This window comes from Cynocephalus volans, chromosome 7 (genome assembly GCF_027409185.1).
Source record: "Cynocephalus volans isolate mCynVol1 chromosome 7, mCynVol1.pri, whole genome shotgun sequence".
NCBI lineage: Eukaryota > Metazoa > Chordata > Mammalia > Dermoptera > Cynocephalidae > Cynocephalus > Cynocephalus volans.
Window position 1 is genome coordinate 77,677,517 of NC_084466.1, and position 26,435 is coordinate 77,703,951.

Genomic DNA, 26,435 nt, shown 5'->3' on the forward strand with positions numbered 1-26,435 from the left:
TGGAGGAGGGAGATCTCAGTTTAAACTGCAGAGGAAAGATTTACCTTTCTTTATTATGTAGGTCTCTTTATTCTTAATTCAGGGAGTGTTTAGAGAGTGAAGTGCCCCTGTAAAGTGGTCTTGGGCTAGGGAGTATGCGAAGCCACTCAGTAAATAAGAAGGTAAAGGAGTTCGTGAAGTGTCAGGTTTACTGTTTTTTTTTTTTTGGAACATCATTTCTATGTTTAAATGCACATGGAAAAATTAAAGAAAATAACGTGCAATTCTTAGAAATTAAAAAAAAAAAACGTGAAAAGGAACTCTTTTGTAGGCCTTTTTTTAGGAACAGGGTTCGCCTGTTCCTTACTTAAGTGAGAAATTAAAAGCACAGACTTCATTAGTTATTCATGGCCATGTAATAAATCACCCTAAAACTTAATTTTTTTTTTTTTTTTTAAAAAGATGACCGGTAAGGGCATCTTAACCCTTGACTTGGTGTTGTCAGCACCACGCTCTCCCAAATGAGCTAACCGCCCATCCCTGTATAAGGATCCGAACCCGTGGCCTTAAGTGTTATCAATACCACACTCTCCCAAATGAGTCATAGGCTGGCCCCTTAAAACTTAATTGTTTTAAGCAAAAACATTTACTGCCTCACAGTTTCTGCAGGTCAGGAATCTGAGTATGGTTAGCTGGGTGCCTCTGGTTCAGGGTCGGTAACAATGCTGCAATTGCAGTGTTTTGCTAGGGTTCTGTTCTGGTCCGAAGGCTTGATTTGTAGGAGGATATACTTTCAAGAGCTCTCACAAGGTTGTTGACAGGACTCAGTTCCTTGTAAGTTATATTAGATTCAGGGCCTCAGTTCCCTGCTGGCTGGAGGCCTCCCTCAGTTCTTTGCTACTTGGGCCTTTCTCCATTCACATGACAGCTGGTTTCTTTCAAAGTGAGAGAGAAAGCACATAAGCTCAAGTCTAAGAAGCCACTTTTTTGTGCGTGTGTGATCTTGGAAGTGATATCCCATCACTTCTGCCATATTCTACAAGTATTCATTAGAAGCTGGTGATTAAATCCAGTCACATTCCAGAAGAGGGAATTATACAAGGGCATAAACACTAGGAGGCAGGGATCATTGTAGTCCATTGGTTTTGGGCTGGGGAAGACACTGTGGCTCTCCCACCATTATCTATGTAACTCTGTTGGCCTAACTTCTGAAATTATTTTCTTTCCTGGATTTGTTTAATATCAAATTGGCAGAGTTATTGTAAGGATTAAATGAGGTCATAGATGTATATAAAATGTTTGGCACATAATATGGTCTCAAAAAGTACAAATCAAGTGGCCACTGGTCTCAGATCTCATTTTTATTTTTTTTAATTAGATATTCGACTTATTCAGAGTTCCAAATTTTGACATTCTGAGAATCCATTTTAGTACCTGACTTGAGAGAGTTCTGATACAATCTGTCTCTAAGAATTTTGAAAATACTAATGTTCTTAAATAATTTAAGTTTGGTTCAGATGCTTGGTATGACATCAGATATCCCTAGATTCATATAGTTTTTTTTTGTTTTTTTTTTTTTCTTTTTAAGTATCCAAAGTGGAGCTTCATAGTTTGAGATAATTTAGGGAATTTGAAAAAGATGCATAAACTGTCTATGCTGTCTGGGAGGAAAAAGTCGAAGCTAAACTCATTTACTGTAGTTATGGCTTATATATTTAAGAAGATGTTCTTCATAGAAGTTGGCTCATATTTGATGTTAATGTGATTTAATCATATAAATTGGTTTTCTGTCTCCCCCACATATATTTTTTTAATTGGGGGGAATTTAAATCATTTCTTGGATATGAAAACTACTATGTAATCATGTAGTACGATATTATTAACATCTTAAAAATCACGTGCTGATAAAGTAATGGAATGGAAAAAAGGAAGCGTAGGGCATCTAGGAAAGATGATGTCTGGATTTCTGGTACTGTTGAATATAATTAGGAATCTATCATGTGGTTGATTATGATCAAAATCTCTTTGGGCCCGCCCCCTGGCTCACTAGGGAGAATGCAGCGCCTGTAGCGCCGAGGCCGCGGGTTCAGATCCTATATGGGGATGGCTGGTGTGCTCACTGGCTGAGCGTGGTGCGGACAACACTGTGCCAGGGGTTGTGATCCCCTTACCGGTCAGGAAAAAAAAAATCTTTTTGGGCGATTGAGCTTTGGTTAAGAATGCTAATATCACAGCATTTTTATACTCTAGGTAATCTGTATAAGCAACTGAGAGATGCCAAATATGTTAGGTGGCATCTTAATATTTTGGATATATTTTGGAAAAATCATGGCTGCTTAACAAAGAAATCCAACTCTAGTCCCCCAGAGACTCAACCAACCAATCCACACCATTAACTTTCATTTGGTTTGTTTGGAGTAATTCGAACTATAATTTTATAAGTGGAAATACATATTTAAAATTTATTTTGATAAATATGATTTTATTTTTTTTATTATAATATATATGGTTTTATTATAAGCTGAGGGAAGGAGAGATGACATGTTTGTCATCTTAATAGTTGAGCAGTAGGAAGTAAGTATTCTTGACTCATCCGAGGACAAAATTCTTTCACTCTCGATCCTTTCTACCACCTTCCACTACTACAACCCCTGATGTCCCCCAATTATAGAATAATATCATAATTAGGCAATTGTAATTGCCTTCTGGTTGAGGGAGAGGAAGGAAACAACAAAATACTTTTTTCGTTGTTGGATCCAGATCATTTTCTGACTGTGTTTTTCCTTTCTCAGCATGCTCCCAATCTTTTTAAGTCATGGGAATTCTCTGACACTCTGAACACTTGTTAATTTCGCTGTGCTTGGAAATTTAAGGTGTTATCATATTTTCAGAACAAGGCTTGATTATCATTGGCCTGATTGGAGAGTTTATTTTTTATTTAGTGTTTAGTAATTAATTTCATTTAGTAATTTAATCTCTAAAAATTTAAAGATTGATTGTATATACGTTTAAGGATCACAGGTTGTTTCATAACCTTAAGCCTCAAGCTATTTCTAACTCTCATGTGTGGGTCATGTATGTTTGTGCTTCATAGAAATGAGTTTATCAAAGGTGTCTTGGGTCAGAATGGTTTTTCCCAGATGGGTTGCTTGCTTAGGCTTCCTTGTTTTTTAGATTACCTGTTGCACTAAATTGAGGCATTTTCAGACATCACATACAAATTCAGTAAAGTTAAAACATGGGTAATAGTTGACATAATTTTGGGAGTGGGTGAAGAGTGTTTTAAAAAGTTGCAATACAAATGCTGCTTTAAAAAGCTTCTGATATTGGCTGTGATTATGTAGATTTAAGTGTAAAGTGATATTTGAAATCTGAAAGTTTTTTAAGGCTGTTCAGCTCCTGTGCTGTTATTCTGTTTGCAATATACTTACAGGTAAGTACCAAAAACTCATTTAATAATCTTTCCTGAGTGGTTTATTTCTGATGGTTATAGATTTTATAAATGGCACCTTTATGATTTCTTTTATTAACAGAATTCTGCTTGGTCAGAGTCGTGACGGCATTGTGTTCAGCACTGATGACTATTTTCACCATCAAGATGGGTACAGGTATAATGTTAATCAACTCGGTGATGCCCATGACTGGAACCAGAACAGAGGTTTGTTTTGGGCCAAGTCTCCTGGGATAGATAGAATATTTGAGTAGGAGTCAGAAGACTTAGTTTTTATTCTTGTCTTAGACTTTTACCAGCTGAATGACTATGGCAGGCCGTTTAAATAGCTTTGAAACCCAATTTTTTCATGTGTTAGAGAGGGTGATAATTATACTTGCCCTACCTGTTCAAGGTTGTGAAAATCAGAATTTAGGTAAACATTTTGTAAACTGTAAGTAGTGTACCAATATATGTTGGTAAAATAATAGAGGTATGAGATATTTTGGTAGACTTTATTTTATACCTCATGAATAAATTCATACTATTGTTATGTATTCCCAGAAGGTATTTTCCCTGAGAATAATGCTAATATAATGCCTGTAAATCTTAAAAGTTTTTCTCACTGTTAATGTACAAAAAATCTACTTGATACATTTTGTAGAGGACATGGGTCAATTTCTTTTCATCACGAATAGTGGTTATTAACCCTGGCTGCACATTTGAGTCACTTGGAGACCTTTTTAAAAAACTTATGCCTGTGCCTCAGGCCCCAGAGATTCTGGTTTAACTGATCTGGAGGCTTACACATTTTATTATTTTTTTTAAGTTCTCTAGATGATTCTAATGTGTAGTCAGAATTGAAAGCTATTGATCTAGCGCTATATAGGTAAATACTTATACTGTTATTTTTTAAAAGATGAATGTATTGATGAGTAAACAAGTACCTTTTATTATGAAAAATTTCAAATCTAGATTAGAGAGAGTATAATGAACCTCAAACACCCATCACCCAGAATATCAGTTATCAAGATTTTGACATCTGGGCTTTATCTACCCTTTTTGTTTTTACCTCCTCCCTTTTTTAATTTGCTGAAGTATTTTAAAGAAAATTCTAGACACCATACTTTATGCATTTCAAATTAACCTTCTTCTTACTTAATCACATGTTATTTAACTGCTGTGCCATTATCATACGTAAAAAACAATGATTCCTAAGTAAAAAGTTTTCATTGTTTTACAGTTCATGGTTTTGCAGGAATATTTAAATGTCAGATTAAGTTTGAAGATTTTTCTAGTTTTGATTTTATGACACTCAGGATTTCTCCAAATGTAGAGGGTGGCATACAAATCTCAAAAAATATTTTTTTTGATTTTTAAAAAATGCCACAGAACATTGTTGTCCAAATCAAATAATGATGGTATTGCAGTTACAAAAATGTTTGGAGTTGTTGGCCTAAAGTTAAAGGGAACAAGATCAGGTGATAAATCAAATGAATAAAGACAGTGGGCAGAGCTAGTATACCTTTGGTGGACTGGGAAGTTTGTGTGGAACATTTTTTCTCTTTGCAAATACTTATTGAATACCTTTAAATGCAGGACACCATTCTGATAAGATCTGTCTACCTCTTGTTTATTATTAGAATAATTTAAATTAATTTTAGAACACTTATAAGTTGAAAACATCTCTAAAGTGTTATTCTCTTTCTTGGAGTACAGTAGTTAAGAAAGCTACTCATTATTTCGGTAATGAGAGTAGACAGTTCAAACATTTAGGAGCTCTGTTCTCATGGAGTGCATTGGACTGTGGTATTCAATGATGATTATTAGAGGATAATCTCCTCATTCCTGCAGATTTTATTTGGTTAATAAGCTCCTCTTCTAGAACACAACTCCTTGGATGTGTAAGCCTAACTTACATTAGGAGACATTAGGAGAATTATTTTAATAAGATTTTTTGGGGGGGGGGGCAGAGGGACTCTGGCTGTTATAGGGATTGAGCCCTGGACTTTGTTGTTATCAGCACCATGCTCTAACCAGCTGGCCCATAATAAGATTTTTTTTTTTAATGGAAGATTTGATTACTATTTTTGACTGGCGATGGAGCAGTTAAGATGACAGCATCTTGGTGTTACCACCAAGCTAGCATTAATAGATGATAGCACCTATTTATGACCCAAATTCTAAATTTCTTCTGGTATTTAGAGACATCTTGTCCAATATAGGTATTCTACCATAGTCGTTCCTCCTTAACTAATCTTTAGAATTCTTTCTGCCCTAGACATCAGTATAAATGTTTTCATTATGTTGAACTCAGCAGTTTGAATTCTGAGTCCAAAGAAAACTTCCATGTTCTTATATTTTGCTTCAGCCTTTTATATTTTATCAGGAGTTCTTAAATATTTCTCTTGTTTGGTACACCTAAGGGGTATTTCCTGCCATTAATAGTGGCTTGCTATGACAGGGATTCTCACGTCCTGGTAGGAGAGTTGGCATTAGGATAATGAGATACAGTTTTGAAGAGTTCCATTCTGCCTCAACTCCCAATTTGAGAATCATAGTCCTAAGAAATATTCACAAAATTAATATTTAGCTACTTGGTGTATAAAATTTTACTGGTAAGTAATCATAAATTCATGAGTCCCTTTAAAAAAATTTTTTTATTTAAGAATTTTTTACTTCAAAAGTATTATTTATAACTAGTAGAAAATTAGAAAATACAGATAAAATGAAAATATTCCCACCACGTACAGATGACCACGATTAATATCTTAGTAAATCTTCCCTGCTCTATATTTTGACCTAAATAAGATCATATTTTACTGTTGTCTTGTAACTTGCTGTTTTCATTTAATAATCTCTATCTTTTCATGTCAATAAATTTTTACCTGTTCTCATACTTAGTCCATATTCAGATGTAACTTGTTCCTTTATCTCCTGTATTTCCTCTTCATTAGTTGCAAGTTCAACAAAATGTCCCCAAGATGTCTTTTATAGCTAGATTATCAGACCAGCATCCAGTCTGGAGAATACACCTAGCATGTGGTTATGTTTCTTAGTTTCCTTTTAATCTAGTGGAGTCCTTTTATTTTCATGGATTTGATAAATAGCACAGTTTGGGTTTTAAGTTCAGAAATGTAGTAAATTTCTTCATAATTAATGTTTAAGTTTTATTTTATTTGTGTATTTTAACTTAATCTTTTTGTTTTTAAATTTATTTTTTATTTCAGCAAAACAAGCTTTTGATCAGGGGAGATCTCCAGTTATAATAGACAACACTAATACACAAGCTTGGGAAATGAAACCATATGTGGAAATGGTAAATATAAGATATGAGAGAAGTTTTATTTTATATTCTTATCAATTTTTTCATATTGTGAAATTTTGATTACTTTGATTTTTGTTATTAAAACATTTGTTCTCTTTTCTAAAGAAGTTTGTTGCTTTGCTTAGTTTTTTAAAGAATTGGGAATGTGCTCATCTTATTATTAGAGAATATGCTCATCTTGTTAGTTTTGCCTGGACCTGAGGAGAGTAATTGGAATTTGTCCAGTTAAGTAATCTTAAAACTTTTATAAATCATATTAGCTATAAAGTGACATTTTTCTTTATTGAGTAAATTTAGAAGTATTGTCTGAATGAAGTTTATGTCTATCTGTTTTCTTTTTACTTTAAGAAATATTCTCTGGGTTTTTGTTTTCTTCCTTTCCTTTGTGTAGGCCATAGGAAAAGGATACAGAGTAGAGTTTCATGAACCTGAAACTTGGTGGAAATTTGATCCCGAAGAATTAGAAAAGTAAGGCACTCAAATTTTTATTGAATCCTTATTTTTTTTTCTTTCTTTTCTCCTTTACATGGTCAATTTCTTTTCTGCTTTTACTTATCATATCTTTGCCACTTGTGAATAGGGACTGCTACAACTTACTTTCTTTTAAGAGGAACATTGACGTAAAGGTATTTGAGGAGCCTTGCCTTGTTAAATTTTATTAAATTTTCTTTGTTAAATGTATTTGTTACTTTTTCTTATGTGAATTCCTACCTCATTTCAAAGTTTATTGAAAGCTAGTATAGGTACAGGAAACTTTGTAAAATTAGAACTTTTCCCTCTGGTTTTTAGCTAGGCCACTTTTCTGTATTGTCCTTCCACCTTGGTCTCCTTCCCATTTTAGATACCATCACCTTTTTACCTTTTCATCTTGCTCCCCATTTTCCATCTTTACTGCTACAGGTCCATAATCCCATGCCAGGTTCCTTGGAATCAATGCATTTTGGAATTCAGATTTTTTTTGGACTTTAGAAAGGCAGTATACTGCATATACCTAATCACAACACCCTTATCAGAGTTTGAGGCAGCATGTTATAGTCAAACATCTTAATATTTTTGCAGCAAATCATGACTAGTTAGTCTAAGTAAATAGGAAAGATTCTGTATAATCTAATGTCAGTTCTGTGTAGGTTGTGCTACCAAATGAGTACAAATCTGGTTAGGTTTTGCTGCCATGAGTCAACAGAAAATTGGATTTTCAGAGCTTATTAGATTTCAGAACTTGTCATGAGAGATTGTGGACTTGTAGTACTTTCGGCCCTACTCTTCCATTTGTGTTTACCTTTATCCTTTTCCCCTCATGTCAGTCACTGCCTTTCCTGACTATGAGGACTTTCTTTTTTTTCCCTTCACTTTCACCCTCCCCCCACTTTTTGATAACAACTTTATTGAGATATAATTCACGTACCTTATTATTCACCTATTTAAAGTGTCCATTTCACTGCTTTTCAGTATATTCACAGAGTCGTGCAACCGTCACCCCCCTTTTTTTAATCCAGGCTTTTCCTCCCACCTCAGTTTGCCCTCTTCTAGCTTCAAGTTGTTGATCTGTGTATGGGGTCCAACTAATTTATTTCTTTCCCCTTTGCTTTTAGTTCCTTTGGTTGCTTTCTTTGTCTTTCTGACTTGCGTGCCATGTGTTCATAGATAGATAAATCGATAGATTTGTGAATATTAATATCTGGTATTGTTTACCTGCCTAGCCATGTGTGTATATCACATCTGTTGTGGAAGAGACAGAAGTTTAAAAACTAAAGAATATTGAGTTATGTTGGATAGATGAATGATTGGGATTGTTATACAGTTATGATGTCATTTACATTTGAGGGATTGTTGAAATTTATTAATTTCTTAATATAAATTGACCTTACAGAACAAAGCCAGTTTAACTGATATCTGGCATAGTTTGATTTTTGAAGAGGATTGATTGAATCAGTTTTGGCATTTTGTGGATTTAGTCATGTCTTGCCAATTTTCAGCCTCAGATATTTTTTTTTCTTCCATCTTCTCTCTTCTGTTTTGCTTTTTCGTTTTTGTTTTGAATGTAAACATCAGATTTGAAAAGTAAATTTTTCTTTTGTGGCTTTTTTCTGGGAAAAATGAATTAGCATTAGTACATCTAGAAGTATGGTATTAAATATGTTTGTGTATGTTTACCATGTCCAAGTCAAGTTACAGAAAACTATGAGGGTAAAATAAATTGTCAAAAGCTCTTTGAGTGTCAAGAATAATCTTTAAAACACTTTTTGTTGTCATATAAACTCAAATACAGAAAAGTACATAAAGTGTAAATACATAGCTTATATATATAAATACATAGTTTTTATAAGACACGTGTGAATTTAGCCATCACTCATGGTGAGAGCATTGTCAGCATGTAAGAAGCTCTATGTATTTCTCTTCCAAGTCACAATTACCTTTTATTCCCTAAAGGTAACTACTGTTTTTGTTTTGGGTTGGTAATCATAATTACTTCCTTTTCTTTAAAGTTTTACCATAACATCTTTTGCCTTAAACCATGGTTTAACTGTGCCTTTTATCAAACTTTTAAATATATAAGTAGAATTATACAGTAAGTATTCATTGTGTCTAGTTTCTTTCATTCAATGTAATGTTTTTGAAAGACGTCCAAATTGTAGTGGCTCTAATAATTTGGTTTTAGTGATAATAAATTTAAAATGTACAGTAGGAACTGTCTTAAAATAACTTCTAAAGTTGATAAATGTTTGACATTGATTTTTGTAAGTCCTAGAAGTCCACTCAATCCTTCTGTAATTCTCAAATTCTTAGTTTTGTTATTAAAAACAGGAGAATGTACTCAGTGGGTTCAGTGAATAAGTAGTTTTATGTAAAGAAGGTATAATCAATTAACGTTTTGCTGTGATTTATATCTTGAAACCTTTTAAAGTATTGTTAAAAACTTTGAGACAGCTAATATAAATCTTTTTTGTATAAAATGTTGGTAAATGAAATATTTCCTCTAATGTTTACTTGCAAAATGCAATTTAGAATCTATTCTGTTACTCTAAGACAGTTTAAGCCATTACATTCTTAAAAAAAGATTTAAAATCCTTTTCTTTTTTGGTAGGAGGAATAAACATGGTGTGTCTCGACAGAAGATTGCTCAGATGTTGGATCGTTATGAGTATCAAATGTCCATCTCTATTGTAATGAATTCAGTGGAACCGCCACACAAAAGCACACAAAGACCTCCTCCTCCACAGGGGAGACAGAGGTGGGGAGGCTCTCTAGGCTCACATAATCAAGTCTTTGTCACAAATAATCTTTAAGTTGGCTATTTTCAGCTGACACATTTGTTGCATTCCCTTGAGAAAAAATTAGTGAGCCTTTCTTGAAGTTTAAATAGTTTCAAATAAAAAAAGACTATGTTGCTTCACAAAGGATGTTCCCAGCAAGTTGTTTAAATCCTAAAGTGTAAATAAAAATTACATAAAATTGTATTTTAAATGTTTTTATAATCTTTTGTTGTAATACTTTTGGTTTTTATGAAAACACCTGTGTAGTGGATAGCAACTAGGATACTTTTCTACAATTAAATTTTAAGCTAATTTTATCTATTTTGTAGATAATATTGAACAGTTTTTTAATAGTCATGCCTAAGTTTAACTTCTCATAAAACTTAGAATTTTTTCCTTCACTATCTTAAATATGCAATAAATACTAATTTGTTATAGGGCACTTAAGTTGATTTCTCTATTTATTATACAGGTGAAATTATATATCAGCTAATTCATCTATGTGACAAAATTATTTCTAAGCTATAAATTCAGCATATCACTTTTTTCAAGCAAGTTTCTCCAGGATATGGTATATTAATTACCAGCAGTAAGTATATTAATCACCTGGGGAATTTTCTCCATAATATACATATTCATTACATAATACATATATATTTATCACCTGTCTCAAGCTATCTTCCAAACCCCTCAGACTTCTCAATTCTGGAAGGGATAAAGAGGCAAGTCACTATATACTGTAGTTAGAAAAAGCTTCTCAGGTGATTCTGAGAGTATTTCACTTGTCTATTCAACTTAATGCAGTATGAATATAAAAAGTGTTTTAGACAGTTGCTTAGCATTGGTCATAAGATTTGTCCTATAGAATATTATATTAGAGTTCTAATTTTTCTGTAAAGCCAACTGTATTTTTCTCACTGGATAGTTTTCTTAATTAGATTGTGTTCCTTCACTTAAAATTAAAAAACTGGGCTGGCCAGTTGGCTTAGTTGGTTAGAGCATGGTGCTGTTAACAACAAGGTCAAGGATTCAGATCCCTTACTGGCCAGCCACCAAAAAATAAATAAATGAATAAAGTTAAATTTAAAAACTGAGATGGAATTCATTTCAGAGGTCTTATAATTTATGCCTGCCTTCATGCAGAGCTTTACTTAGATGATCCTAGATAATTAAGCACTTCTCTTAGCAATATGAGGAAAGAAGCACTTACCAATACCTTTATTCACAGTGTTTTATAGAAAATATTTCTTTAAGGCTGGCTGGTTAGGTCAGTTGGTTAGAGTGGTGCTGGTAACACCAGGTCCAGCCAGGGTTCAATCCCTGCACCAGCCATCTGCCAAAAAAGAAAATCTTTCTTTGATCTTTGCTATGATTTACTTTATTTTTAAGGAAAAAACCCTAGCTGATTACAGTGCTATTTTTAAAAATCATTATGATTCTTTATATGTTTTACATAATATTTCATTGCTTATAAACTTTTTCCTAAACCAGCAGACTCTGAATTCCATAATCTTTCATCGTGTGTTGTCTTAAAACCTTTTGCTGTTCTTTCCAACGTTAAATGTTCTCCCACATCTTTATATTACATTTTAAGTTGTGAAGCTCAAAATTAGATACAGTACTCTCAACAAGGCCTTTAGTGAAATAAGAATATGATTTTTATTTATTTGCTTTATTCAGTGCTGTTTACATTTGAGTGGGTATTACCTTGCTTTATCTTGTTTAACACATGCGTGTTTGTTTATATTTGTTCATCTTAACTAAATATGACATAGTAGGAATATGCTAACTCATGTTTTGTGAGTATATGTATACACATTTATATATACATATGCACATCTCCTTCATCCATGTTTTTTATATATTCTTTAATTTCAGAGTAATAACTTGTTGGTATTTGAACTTGTGTTTCCCAGTATTTAATTATGTAAAATTTACACTTGGAAAAATCGTACAAAAGGATTTAATTTTGGTACATATGAAACAACTGTTAGATATGATGCGTGTCCCCCCTTTTTTTTTGGGTAGGTGGCCGGTACAGGGATCTGAACCCTTGACCTCCCTGTTTTTATAAAACTTCATGTAGGAGTAATAGGACTGTAAATCTATAGATTTTTGAATAACAAACTCTTAAGCCAAATTTATTTTGAGGAAGTAGAAGATTGCCTTTGGGAGAAACAGATTATGAGGAAACATATTCATATTAGATATTAAGCCTAAAATAAATTTCCAGATTTTATTATAGACTCAAACTTCATCTCCTAGTACTACTTTAAAAAAAAATTTAATTGAAACATATTGATTGTACATATTTATAGGGTGCAGAGTTATTTCAATACATGTGTACAATGTGTAGTGATCAAATCGGTCATTAGCAAATTAATCATAGCAAAAATTTATTGTTTCTTTGTGATGAGAACATTTAAGCTGCTGTCTTTTATCCATTTGACAACATACAATAAATTATTGTTAATTTAATAGTCATTCATAGATCACTAATCATTATGAATTAACTTTTTAAAATTATAAATGCTTACTGAGGCAGGGAAACATTCTGAAAGGCTTATAGTTTTTTTCTCTTTTAAGGCAGAAAAATAGCTAATAGTTCCCTCAAGCATTGTGGCTAATTTTTTTTTAACAGTAACAGAATGGAGGAATGAATTTGCAGTGAAAGATACTAGAATCTTATAAGTCGTTGTTTGGTGTTAAAAATCTATAAAAATATGAAATTTACCAACTAATAATTTTTTATCAATTTTTTCTTCTATTCAGATATAGTCTCAATGGAGTAGCCCATAACTGCTACACCCCATTCTAACTTGGTCTCCATTACAAAGAATAACATGGGGATAAGTCATATTTAACTAAGATGGAATATATTCCAAATGGTACAGATGAATACAGCTTCTAGTTTGGTTCAGTCCAGATTAAGTTATATTTAGTTGTTTTCCAATAGGGTTAGTGTAAAAATTACTTTTCCTTTTTGATAAATAAATTTATTGTTTTCTATGTGTCATACTCCTGTTAGTAAAAATATTTGTGTGATAATTAAGTTGAACTTTTGGTACTGCTTTTAAGTAGGAAATCTTTAATTTCAGTATTCACCCTCCTAAAAAAAAGTTAGCTTTTTTGTTGTTGGAGTGATAGGGTTGATTTAAGTATTTGAAGTTTGCTTATTATCTAATTAATATAGGTGTTGGAATTTTCCAGTTTTATTTATAGATAAGTTTTGAAAGAGTTTATGATTTCAAAGGATATGAAATGTTTGTTTTGACTGTACTCAAATTTTTTTACTGCAGAAGTATTTGATTTTCTGAGACTGGTTTTCTAAGTATAATATAAATTGGTGGTGGTTTCTTTGGAAAATGTTGAAGAAATGTAGTTGTTAAAGTATTAGTGCCTTGACCAGATCCGTTTACCAGTCTTTACTGAAGTTTAATGTAGTATTCTGACGTGAATGCAGTAACTAGTAAGGGTTGAAGTTGTTCTGTTGTTTGGTTTTTTTGACATCTACAACCCACATGAGTAACAACTTAGTCTAGAATACTAACAAAGCATTCACTCAGTTTTGGTACAGTGACCATTCAGGATAAATAATTTGGTGGCATCAGAGGGAATAGATTGAGTTAGTGGTTTTTAGAGTTAAGTTTTAGGGGTTACAATTTACAAATAAAAAATTTTTCCATTAAATTTACTGGGAAGGAGAGATTATGTTAAGGGATTAATGAATATACTGTTTTGTGATGGTTTTCTCTCTCTACAAATTAAATAAGATTGGCATACCAGTTTTTATTTTCTATTATTTATTTTTATTTATTTTTTTAAAAAGATGACCAGTAAGGGGATCTTAACCCTTGACTTGGTGTTGTCAGCACCACACTCTCCCAAGTGAGCCATGGGCCAGCCCTTATTTTATTTTTTAAATTAAAGTGTCATTAAAACAATTGGTCGGGACTGTCCTGTTAGTTGGTGAGAGCACAGCCTTGTATAACACCCTTGTCAAGGGTTTTGATCCCCATACTGGCCAGATGCCCCACAAAAAACCAAACAACAACGAAAACCCACAAGTTGGCCTCCGTGTATGTATACTAGATTTTCTCCTTAAACTATCCTTAGGATGGCAAGAAGTAGTATTGCATTTGTTGAAATAGATCCTGAAAAAGGAAGTAATTGTGATTGTCTTCTGTCTTTTTTATTCCTTTTTTACTTTGCAAAGCAGTAGATTGATTCAGTTTAGTTGATTTAAATTGTCAGATGTTTTAAGCCTAAGACATTTCACTTTTGCATGGTTTGTTAATTTTAGATCGAACTTTTAAAAGTTTATAATTATGTGCAACTATGTTCAGAAAACTTCTAAGAATTTTTCCCTTTTACAAGCTAAAAGGACTGGCCAGTTAGCTCATTAGTTCACTTGGTTAGAGCATGGTGCTGATATCATCAGGGTCAAGGATTCGGATCCCCATACCAGCCAACTGTCAAAAAAGAAAGAAAACTTGTAAAAGGTTACAATTTACATCCAATATCTGAGAGTACACTGAATTGCATAATTTTTGCAGTAGGATATACATGTGTGTAAGCAGTAAATTTGAATTTATCTCCTATGGAAATTCTTAATACATTGTCGTTGTCAAGTTATGCGCAGGAAAAAGAGGAAGGAGTAGCACAAACAGATCTTTGAAAAGAGAGCCTCAACAGTAAATAGAGTTATTCTCTTAATTCTGGAAGCCAAGGCTGTGTGTGTTGTGAAGTTTTAGCTGATTTTATATATTTAATAGAAGTTGATTTTAGTCTTTTATATTAGAAATAATCTTTTTCTTCTCTTTTCTCCTAACGAATTTTCTCCCTGAATGATAACCCTGTCACATTCCAGGTGTGAGAATCTCAATAATTACATATAGCAATACACATTCCAGTAAAGAATCTGTTTATTTAAACTGTCTTAAATTTAAGTACGAATAAAATAGATTATTTTTTGTAGCGTGGTCACAGCCATAGCCTGATGCCTAATCTTAGAACTAGATATTGTCACATTAACAAGCATTGTACCTGTTTTGGTGAGTAACTGAAGACTTCATGTGGAAGTGTTGGTCCAGTTGTTAATATTTCAGTTATTTTATTTTATTTTTATTTATTTATTTTTGTTTGTTTTATTTCTTATATATTTCCATTTTTTAAAAAAATTGAACTTTTTGGGCCGAGCCCGTGGCGCACTCGGGAGAGTGCGGCGCTGGGAGCGCGGCGGCGCTGGGAGCGCGGCGGCACTCCCGCCGCGGGTTCGGATCCTATGTAGGAAAGGCCAGTGCACTCACTGGCTGAGTGCTGGTCACGAAAAAGACAAAAAAAAAAAAAAAATTGAACTTTTTGTAAATTAATGGAAAGATTGAGCGATTTTGAGAGGAGCTATTGAGTTGTTTGCCTCTTAGTAATGCCTCTGAACTTTATTAGTAACTAAGCAAAAAGAGAATAATCTGTTTATTCCTGGTTAAAATTGTGTTCAAGTTTAGTAGAGTCTATTGAAGTACACTTTATTTGGATTCTTGTTTTGCAGTTTTAACTGTTTTCTTATGAGACCTAAAATTAAAGTTTTACCCTTGGGGTTCACAATAAGTAATTATCATAATAATTGTACAACTTTATTCCATCTCTTTAATTGTAATTCTGAACTCTTCAATTTTTTTTAGTATAACAAAATGAAAGAAAGTTACTTGAGAAGGGATTTTGGGTTCTTCCTCTTCCTTTATTCTTCTTTTTTCTCTTTTTTAATAGTCTTAGAAATCATGTTCGTTTTCTTTTCTTTTTTTTTTCTTGGCGTCTGGCCAATATGGGGTCAGAACACTTGCCCTTCGAGGTATATAACACCGTGCTCTAACCAACTGAGCTAACTGGCCAGCCTCTCTTTTTCTTTAATAGTCTTTTCCTATGTACATGTTTTCCTTCTGTCTGTTTTCTGCTCAGCTATCCTCCTGTAACCTCATAACAGTTTTATGAAGATGATGGGATGGTAAGTGACTGGCAAAACTGAAGATAACCTCTTTTTCCTTCCTATGTTCCACTGAACTCATTGTACCATATGAACCTTATTTAACGAGATTAAGCTTATAGACCACAGCTCTGCAATTAGTTTCCTTACCCTGTGGGTTAGGTAGAATTTTGATATGAAAATGTTTGGAAAGATTTACTAAAATAATATCATTGCGTTTACTCACTGGTTGGGAATTCCATAAACCTGGCATAGTACTTGGATGTATGGATTCGAGGGAAAAAATTTTATAGTAATTACCATGATGATAGACTTTAGTGGATTAGTAGTAGTTGGAAATTCACTATTATGGAATTCACTATTATGTCATGATTGGAGATTGCCCTTAATGAACTGAATGGTTTTGAAGGAAAGCTGATACTTATTTTGACTTAAACTTCACAGATCTTCAGATTCTGCAATGCTACTGCAACAATCAATAGGAATTTTTTAGCAAGCCTTAATTTAATAGTATTCATTTAAATAACTGCTGTTAATTTAATGCCTATCAGTGCTAGACCCTAGTCTAAATGTGATTACTACAGTTTTTAAAGTTTCATAACAAATCTAGTTTTTATAAAGAGGAAATGAAAATTTAGGATAAGCAACTTATAATTTCTCTAAATGAAAGATGGAACTGGGATTCATATCTAGCTCAGGCATATTTTACTACATCCCATATTATCTTTAAACCACAGTCAATTTTTTTTTTTTTTTTTTATGGTAGAAAGAAATTCTAACAGTTGAGTGCGTCTTTATGGTAACTAATTTATAGGACTGGAAAGTATATTGATGTATCAGTGAAGTCAAGTGAAAAATCTGTAAGATTTACAATTCTATTTTTAAGTCAAGATTGAAAGAGAAGTTTATACCATTTAATGTTTAAATGTTTTCTACAAATTATTGATATAATAATCATGTTTCAGCAACATCTTTTCAATTGTTTACATATGCTGTTGTGCTTTAATATTTAAAATTTATTTTAATAACTTCTGATTTTAATTTTCATTTGAAATGTGCAGTATTAAATAAATGGATTGTTAAATTATGTAAGTTCTTTTTTTTTTCTTGATCAATTTTTAGGCAATATATCTGAAATAGGTCAACACTATTTGTAGGTGGTCTTACTTTCATTTTATGTCTGCTTATTACTTAAGTGTACTAGTAGTGGATGTCATGAATATTATGTCAATTTTCTGGATTTCTGAAGAGTTAGAGGGGTTCCCCCCATTTGTAATAATTAGAATCCTTTTTCTTTTATGATATTTTAACTGAATTTTCAAAAATTAAAGAACGATAAAGGAGACAGTTACTGAAGTTTGCTTTATAAATAATGTATTAAATTAAGTAATTGATTCTAGAAGGAAAGTCTTTAAGTACAGAGTGAAGAATTTTTACTGTTGAGTATTTGCCTCACTTATTTATTTATTTATTGGCAGCTGGCATCAAGATCAAACACTGGACCTTGGTGTTATCAGCACCACACTTGCCTTATTTTTTCATTTTTAAATTAACTTTAAAAATTGGAGAACTGGGTCTTTTTTTTTTTTTTTTTTTTTTTTTTAACTTCTTAAGAGTAGTTTGTGGTTTTTTTCTTTATTCTTTCTAAATGTCAAACCAGAGGTGGAATTTTTGTTTAGAATAGAAAAGACTTCATGAAAGAAGAAGTGGCATTCATTTCATGAATAGATTAAGATAGTTTTCAGATCAAGAAACTGGAAAGTACATGATGGTATTGAGATTATAGGAATATGCAATGTACCACTGGGCAAAGATGCAGTTAAAACATTTTATTTAAAATATAAGCAAATTGAAGTATTTTCAGTAAATGTGATAGGAGCCCTGGGCTAGACATTTTGAATTAGTTAAAAATAGTGAGAAAAACTATTTTTAAAATTCTAAGGAATGATAGGAAAGAAATTATTAAGGCTAGAGGGATAGTAGTCAAAAGTGATATTTCTCCCTTCCCATTTTCCCTTTGCTATTTAAAGATCAGTAGAGGGCTACCCCGTGGCTCACTTGGGAGAATGTGGTGCTGATAACACCAAGGCCACGGGTTCGGATCCCTATGTAGGGATGGCCAGTTTGTTCACTTGGGAGAGTGTGGTGCTGTCACCACCAAGTCAAGGGTTAAGATCCCCTTACTGGTCATCTTTTTTAAAAAAATAAGATGAAAAAAATAAAGATCAGTAGAAGCTATGGTATTAAGAAAGATTATCTTATTTTCTTAAGAATTTAAGTGCCACAAACACACTGTGTTTTTGGAGCTTTGTCCTTTAACAGAAGTCAGTAAATATTTGTTTTGAATATTAGACCCAATATTCTTCTAAAACAGTCAACAACCTTTGGATATTAAGGAACTGTTATTGATCAAAATAGAACAACTTTATAGGGCAGTTGGTAATATAGTAAACATGGAGCTGGAGCATGAATTAGGCATGCTTGATACTTGCTAAGGGAAAGGGTGTTCAAACCAGCAGATAGGAAGGCTCACCCGTTTAAACTTGGTGTAGAGCCTTTTGTTCCAGATTTTAACCTTACCAGCAGTCTTTAGATTGTGATTTTTGATCAAGAATTTAAATCCTAGAATGTAGGTAAGTAGAGTGACATTGAGGCTTTTGAGTATCCATTTCTTTTAGGGTCATTTTGAGATTATTTTCTAAGTTTTTGCTTTGCTACTTTACATAAGTATTCTCAGATGATATGAGAAAAATACTCAAGGTATTTATTCTAATCTTAAAGTGGTCCAACAAAAAGTTTATAATCAGTTTTCAGAACCCTTCTTCCAAAGAACTGTGATCCTAAGTGGAACTATTTTTAAAAACAAGCTCTTGAATCTCTTTAGTTTGAATTCATTTATCTTTGTTCAACAATAAAGAAGATTTGGTGCTGGGGGCTGGCTAGTTGGCTCAGTTGGTTAGAGCACAGCCTTGTAACACCAAGGTCGCGGGTTCGGATCCCCATACTAGCCAGCCACCAAAACCCAAAACAAACAAAAAGAATAGCTGGTACTGATGCATATCCTTGCATAATTATCCTTTATTTATTTGAAAAATAATATTTTGTTTGTTTTGTTGCCCTACTTAGGACAGTTTTCAAAACGTCCATAGCATGATTTTAGTGCAAAAAATATGTTGTTGTAAGAGTCAGGCAATCTGAGTTCCACTTCCATTTGTGTCCATCCTTTCCCTCTTGTTTCAGGAAAGGGGATAGCACCCTCTGATGTAAGCTGTCTTCTTTCCTGAGTATTTCCCATCAACATTTAAACATAATCTAGTGCTTTGTCTCTAAAAGTTCCTCTTTTACAAAATTCATTTATAGCCGAATTTTTCTAAAGAACTATCCACACCCATTCTCTCTTTTTCCTCATCTCTCACTGATAATATTCAACCAATTCCATTTTAGGTTCTGTCCCTATCATCCTATAAATTGATTGTTGAGGTCTGTGGAATGTTCCTTTGCATTGATGAGCATTGTTCACTGCTCGTATTATTTGGCTTCTTTGACATAATGGTTTTTGTTCATATCTCTTTAGCACTTTTCAGTCTTATTGCTGCCTTCTCCTCCTCTTGGTTTTTGATTTTTGTAGGTAGCTCCTTAAGTTTCAGTTCTAGACAATCTTCTATTTTTACTCATCTTTCCCTGTGTGATCTCATCATTCCTCACTTGGACATAGTAGTCTCCCCACTTTTATCCTTACCACCCTATAATATCCACAGAACAACTACAGTAGTCTGCAATTAAAAATTAAAAAAAAAAACAAACCCTCTACCATAAATTATATCACTCTGTACTTAAACTCTACATAGTCTGGTCCTTGGCTTCTTCCCTAACCCTATCTTGCTCCAGTCTTCATTTACTGCATCCCATATATACTGGTCTTTTTGTTGTTCTTCAGACATACTAATCTTGTCCTTTCTAAGCACTAGCTATTTTCTCTCCCTGGAATGCTGTTCTCTTCTACTCTTCCTATGCCTAGCATTTTCTCAACATTCAGGTTTCACCTGAAGTGTCACCTCCACAGGGAGGCCTTTCCTGACTATTCCAATCTAAAGTAGCCCCCAACCCTGTCACCGTATTACATGGCCCTGTTTTGTTTTGTTTACTGTACTTGTAGTTGAAGTTATTTATTATTGATTTGTTGGTAGTCTTCCTGAACTAGCATATGAGATTCATGAGAACTTATTTTGTTCATAGCTATGTCCACAAAATCTAAACCAGATTTCCTGTCACAGTGAATGGATCTATCTACCATCTATTTCTGCAAGCTAGAAACTTGGGAATCTTCTGTGATACCTTCTTTCACCCTTCATACTCAATCCATCAAATTTGTTCTATGGGTTTTGCCACCTGAATATCTCTTGAAACTGTCTCTCCATATTTGACTGCCATCATTCAACAAATTTTCACAAAGTGAACATATCCATATAACCAATATTCAGGTCAAGAAATAGAAAATTACCAGTACTTTAGAAGCTTCTTTTGTCCCCTTTGTGTCAGAATGATCTTTTTAAAGTGAAAGTATGGGCCGACCCTGTGGCTCACTCGGGAGAGTGCAGCGCTGGGAGCGCGGCGGCGCTAGGAGCGCTGAGGCTGTGGGTTCAGATCCTATATAGGGATGGCTGGTACGCTCACTGGCTGAGCGTGGTGCGAGCGACACCACGCCAAGGGTTGCGCTCCTCTTACCGGTCACAAAAAAAAAAAAAGTAAAGTGAAAGTATGATCATGCTTAAAATCTTTGAATTGCTTCCCATTGTTCTTATGGTAAAGACCAAAAGCCATAATTTAAGACAAATGTCACCCTGCCTTCCTATCCAATTTCATATTTTATTTCTCTTCTCACTTGTTTTACTCTAGCCCTACTGGCTACCTCTCAATGACCTCAATGTGCTATGCTGTTCCTTCCTGAAAAGTTATGTGTGCACACACCCCTTCCATATTCATCCCTCAGAGTTGAGCTCTTCAAGGAAGACTTTTTGGATATAGCAGGTTTGGTGAGGTCCAAAATGCATCCTATATGCCCTCATGTGCTTTTTCTTTATTCATTCATATACGATTATTTTTTCCCCATTATTTTTAGGCTCCAGGAGTCAGGGATTGTACCTATTTTGCTCACCATTGCGTGGTCATCTGCTACCATGGTATGGTGTCTGGGAAAGAGTAGTACTTAGTATTCATCTAATAAGTGAATATGAGTAATTCCAGCTTGTTATGGACTGAATCATGCCCCCCTCCCCCAATTCATATTTCAAAGTCCTAACCTCTAGTATGTAGAATGTGACTGACTATATTTGGAGATAGGGCATTTAAAGAGGTAACTAAGATAAAATGAGATCATAGGAGGGCCCTAATCCAATATTAGTGGTGTCCTTATAAGAAGAGGATATTGGGACACAGACTCAGACATATGAAGACACTGAGGAAAATGGCCATCTGCAAGCCAAAGAGAGAGGACTTAAAAGAGACCAAGGCTGCTGACACCTTGATCTTGGACTTCTACCCTCCAGAAGTGTGAAAAAGTAAATTTCTATTGTTTAAGTCACACAGTCTGTAGTACTTTGTTACAGCAGCGCTAGCAAACTAATAACAGATTTTGGTACTGGAAAGTGGGGTGCTCCTGTAACAAATACCTAGAAATGTGGAAGTGGCATTAGAATGAAATAATGGGTAGAGGCCAAAAGAGTTGTTCGTTACAAAAAGTCTATTGCCTTTAAGAGATTGTTGGTAGAAATCTGGACATTGAAGGTGATTCTGGTGAGGGCTTAGAAAAGAGGAGAACTGTAGAGAAAACTTCTGACATTTTAGAGATATACATATATTATTATGAATAAAGATTGGTAGAAATATGAATATTGAAGGTGTTTCTGGTGAGATCTCAAGGGGAAATGAGGAATTTTATTTTCTGGGTGGGGTTGCTGGGCTGGTGTGGGGATCTGAATCCTTGACCTTGGTGTTACTACCTCCACACTCTAACCAAGTGAGCTCACTGGCCAGCTGGAAATGAGCAGTGTGTTGGAAACTGGAGGAAAAGTGATCCTTGTTATAATGTGGCAAAGAACTTAGCCAAATTGTGTTCTGGTGTTTTGTGGAAAATAGATGAACTTGTAAGTGATAGTCTTTGATATTAGCTGAGATTTTTAAGCAAAGCATTAAAGATGTGACCTGGTTTCTCCTTGCTGCTTATAGTAAAATGTGAGAGGAGAAAGAGAAATCAAAGAAGGAATTGCTAAGCCAAAAGAAACCAGACTTGAAGATTTGGAAAATTCTCTGTCTATTTGTACTGCAAAAAATTAGCCTTTTCTGGAGACAACATCAAGGTTGTTGCTGGACAACTGTTTGCTAAGGAGATTATGGATATGTGACTTGAGGTTCCAGTCAGCCATCTCAGCAGAAACTAGCAGAAGCCAAGAATAGGGATTGGGTTATATCAGTGGAAATGCTGCCATTTGAGACTGAAGGGGACATAGATGGGACAAAATGAAGGAAGGCTGTCAGACTTCATGGATTTTACAAGATGGGTCAAAAGAGCTATCTGGCTATGAACATGTTACCCTTCAAAAAAAAAGGAAGAGTGATCCCGTAGGCAATTTCTCAGGTCAACAGGGCTGTCCCTGCTACCATGGGAACAGAGGACCCAAGCCCAAGGGATCAGAGGGCGGGCTGCTACACTGATGGGCCAGAAAGGCAGGACTACCGCCCTTGTCAGCCAAGAAGATGGAGCATTGAGCCAAAGAGGATTATTCTTGAGCCTTAAAATCTAATGAAATTTGCCTTGATAACTTACCCCTTTCTTTTTTCTCATTTCTGCCTTTTGGAATGTGAATGTCTATCCTATGCCTGTCCCACCATTATATTTTGAATAAGCAATAACTTGTCTAGTTTTATAGGTTCACAGCTGGAGAAGAATTTTGCCACAGGATGAATTATACTTTGAGTTCTCTCATACCTGATTTAAGTGATACTTAGATGAGATTTTGGAATTAAGAGTTGATGCTGGAATGGGTTAAGACTTTGGGATGGAGTGACTATATTTTGCATATGAGAAAGACATGAATTTTGGGGGACCAGAGGACAGGATGTCATGAGCTAAATTGTGTCTCCTAAATTCATCTGCTGAAATCATAACCCCTAGTACCTAGAATGTGACTGTATTTAGAGATAGGGCTTTTAAAGACAGGGCCTCATTTTAAGATAAAATGAGGTCATATGGGTGGGCCCTAGTTCAGTATGATTGTTGTCCTTATAAGAGATTAGGACACAAAAACATACAAAGGGAAGATGATGGGGAAGATGGCCATCTAAAAGCCAAGGAGAGAGGACTAAGAAGAGACCACTTCTGCTGACACCTTGATCTTGGACTTCTAGCCTCCAGAAGTGTAAGAAAATAAATTTCTGTTAAGTCACCCAGTCTGTGGTACTTTTGTCATGGGAACCCTTGCAAATTAATACATAGCTCTTAAACTAGCTAGTTGAGAGGCATTTGTGAGACATTTCCTTCTCTTCAGCAGTTCCTTTATGTGTAGAATTGAAGGCATTTGACTAAACCAGTGGTTCTTTTTAATTGTAGGTCCTAATCCATCTGCTATATATTCTTTCCAAGAATTTCTGTAATTTTATATATCCCCTGAAGTCCATCCATGGACTACATGTTCAGAATTCTTGGACAAGATTACAAGTTTTTTTTTTTTTTTTTTTTTTAATAGAAAAAGTAGGACAGTCTTTTATTGCAGAAGACATTAAGTTGTATATAAAAAATTGGAAGAGATTCACTAAAATCCACTGGTACCCATCAATGAGTTTAATCAATTGTACTTTTGTATACTAGCAATAGAAATCTAAAATTAAAAAAAAAATCTCTATATATTTTTTATTGACTATGCATATTCTTGGGGTACAAAGCTGACTGTCACCACCTGTGCCCAAGATGTGATGATCAAAGCAATACTATCAGCATCCCCATTACTACAAGTTGCAATTACTCTCTGTGAAGATTACAAGGATGATTTTACTTTTTTGTAACTCTTGATCTATAATTTGACTACTTCAAGTAGGATGGTTTTACCTTTTTGTAACTTTTGGTCTATAATTTGACTACTACAAGTGAGTAAATTGTGTGGAATTAGTGATAAAATTAACTTGTAGTCCTATATCCTTTATACTGCTTAAAAAATTAGCTTAAGTTTTAAGGAATTGTTTACTCATAATCTAGACTTGCATTGTATATTTATTGCAATCCTTCTACATGTTAGTGGTGAGAAAATAAAGTTAATAAGGTAAGCCTCCTACTCTTGAATGTCTAGCTTACTGAAGGGAAGATGGTGGGAACCTGATAGCTCTCACAGAGAACATGGACTAGTCTTGCTTTTGTGGGACTAAGGTTTTTGAATGCAGAGACTATGTCATGTTTATCTTTATATCCTCAGGGTCTGGCTTAATGCTGAACACAATAAACACTTGATACATGTTTGATGCCTGAATGAATACCCCAAGAAGTTATTTCTGGTGCCAAATTTAAGAAGCAACAGTAGTATAGATGTTATACTACTTTAATTAAATCTTGCTTTGTTCCACAAGCATTTTGAGGCAGATTAGTGCAATATAAATACTTTCAGTGACTTTGAATATCCAAAGCTTTCTGAAAATGGAATGTGTTTCATTAAGAAATATATAGTAGGTTGCTTGACACTGCAGGTGTTCAAAGAGAAAGTGAGCTCTGTAGGTTTAAACTGTTTCTTGGAGGTATCTCTGGGATTGTTGTGAAGGGCAAGGGGAGACAAAAACTTCCAATTTAGGAATCTGAAATTTTGAAATTACAGGATTTGAAGTTAACTTGCAGTTTTGACTGTGATCTAACTTGTACAAGTCACTTAATTTTCTGAAACTTTTCTTCAAATTAAATGAAGGTAATCTATAGCATAGGGTTGTTGGATGGATTAAGGGAGATGAGTATATTAGAGTTTCAGCTGAAATAGCTCTTAGTGGAGCCTTGGAATTCTGTGATTTTGTTTGCCTTGAGGTGATTTCACCTCTTTATTTTTGATATACACAAGGGATGGTCAGAGAAAGAAACAAACCAGATGATTTTTGTACTTGTTAGAAATGCAGTGAGAGGTCTAGAAGGATAAAGTTTGATTTTTTGGTTATTAAATTTGTCAAAGATGTGCATGTTCCTCAGCATAGATAGGAGTTAACCTGTGGAAGAGCTCAAAACAATTTGTGATGATGCGTGTGCCTTTTTATCATGAATACAGTTAAGATCTTTTCACCTATGTTGTATGGACTGTTGGTTTGATCCAATCAAGTTGATATTACTGTTTTTACTGACAAATTTGGTAGGGTTAGTTTTACAGAGCCCTGTATTGGCTAGCCCGCAAGAACCCATTTCTTTAAAAGAAAAAGAAAAGAAGTTTTTTTTTTTGGCTGGCTGGCCTGTAAGGGGATCTGAACCCTTGACGTTGGTGTTACAACACCGTGCTCTAACCATCTAAGCTAACTGGCCAGCCCAAAAGAAGAATTGGGTTTTTTTGTTCTTGTTCTTTTAATGTCAAGCTTAACAAAAGTAGTAAGCCTTTTTGTCCCATCTCTTGTGGGGTTTTTTTTTTTTTTTTTTTTTTTTTTTTGGTGGCTGGCTGGTATGGGGATCCGAATCTGTGACCTTGGTGTTATGAGGTTGCACTCTGACCAACTGACCATCTCTTGTTTTTATGGAGACATCTTTTCCCTTATTTTTTTATACATAAATTTCTGTGTAATGTTCAATTAACAGTGATAGCCTATCAGCAGTTAGGTGAAATGGTTAGTTAATTGAGGCCAGGGCTCCTGTGAAATGAGTCATTGAAGATGGGAAGGGAACATTAGTTTGAATGTATGTCAGCTTTCTATTTTATAATGCAGCTAGGGAAGATTGCACAAGATTCAGAGGGGAGGAGGGCACATGTTGGAGGGAAGGGGAGCAGTTTGAATTATTTTAAGATATAATTACTGTTACTGCATTTGTTTGTTTTAAAGAATGATGAATTCTTACTGGCCAGCTACAAACCCCCTCCCCCCCCCAAAACTCTAAGTTTTTAATTTCATACTGTTGTTCTTGATTCATTGCTTATTTAGAAACAATTATTTACAGAAAAATGATCTTCCAGGCAAGATTGATAGTTTCAGTGGAGAAAGGAAATTAGAAGAAAATGCACCTCATCTGTTTTTAATTAGTTAAATAATTGGTCTTTGAGGCTTTTCAAGCAAGATGTAGATTAGTTGCTGTGGTATGGAATTGATGTGGAACCATGAATTCTCCCCTTTTAGGAGCTAGGTAGACCTGCTGAAGGCACAGAGCCCATAGTAGGTCTCCAGGGCTGAAGCTTAGGTATCATCCTGCCCAGGGCAGCCAGTAGTAAAACGAGCTGAAGTGTATTCTAACTAGAAGTTTCA

At 34.3% G+C, this 26,435-nt stretch overlaps 1 protein-coding gene across 4 annotated transcripts in view; it reads left to right on the forward strand.

The window, feature by feature from the left end:
* Positions 1 to 26,435, forward strand: part of N4BP2L2 (NEDD4 binding protein 2 like 2) — an 80,647-nt gene that overhangs the window by 8,331 nt on the left and 45,881 nt on the right. Inside the window, exons 3-7 of one of the 4 annotated variants that reach the window (XM_063102406.1) lie at positions 3,513 to 3,637; positions 6,640 to 6,728; positions 7,129 to 7,205; positions 9,823 to 9,969; positions 15,947 to 16,765. In XM_063102406.1, coding sequence (XP_062958476.1) covers positions 3,513 to 3,637; positions 6,640 to 6,728; positions 7,129 to 7,205; positions 9,823 to 9,969; positions 15,947 to 15,968 — 460 coding nt within the window. In that variant the 3' untranslated portion in view covers positions 15,969 to 16,765. Of the gene's footprint in view, positions 1 to 3,512; positions 3,638 to 6,639; positions 6,729 to 7,128; positions 7,206 to 9,822; positions 9,970 to 10,463; positions 10,483 to 12,632; positions 12,667 to 15,946; positions 16,766 to 26,435 lie in introns of those variants that run through there. The other 3 variants (XM_063102407.1, XM_063102408.1, XM_063102405.1) reach the window with 3 other exon arrangements.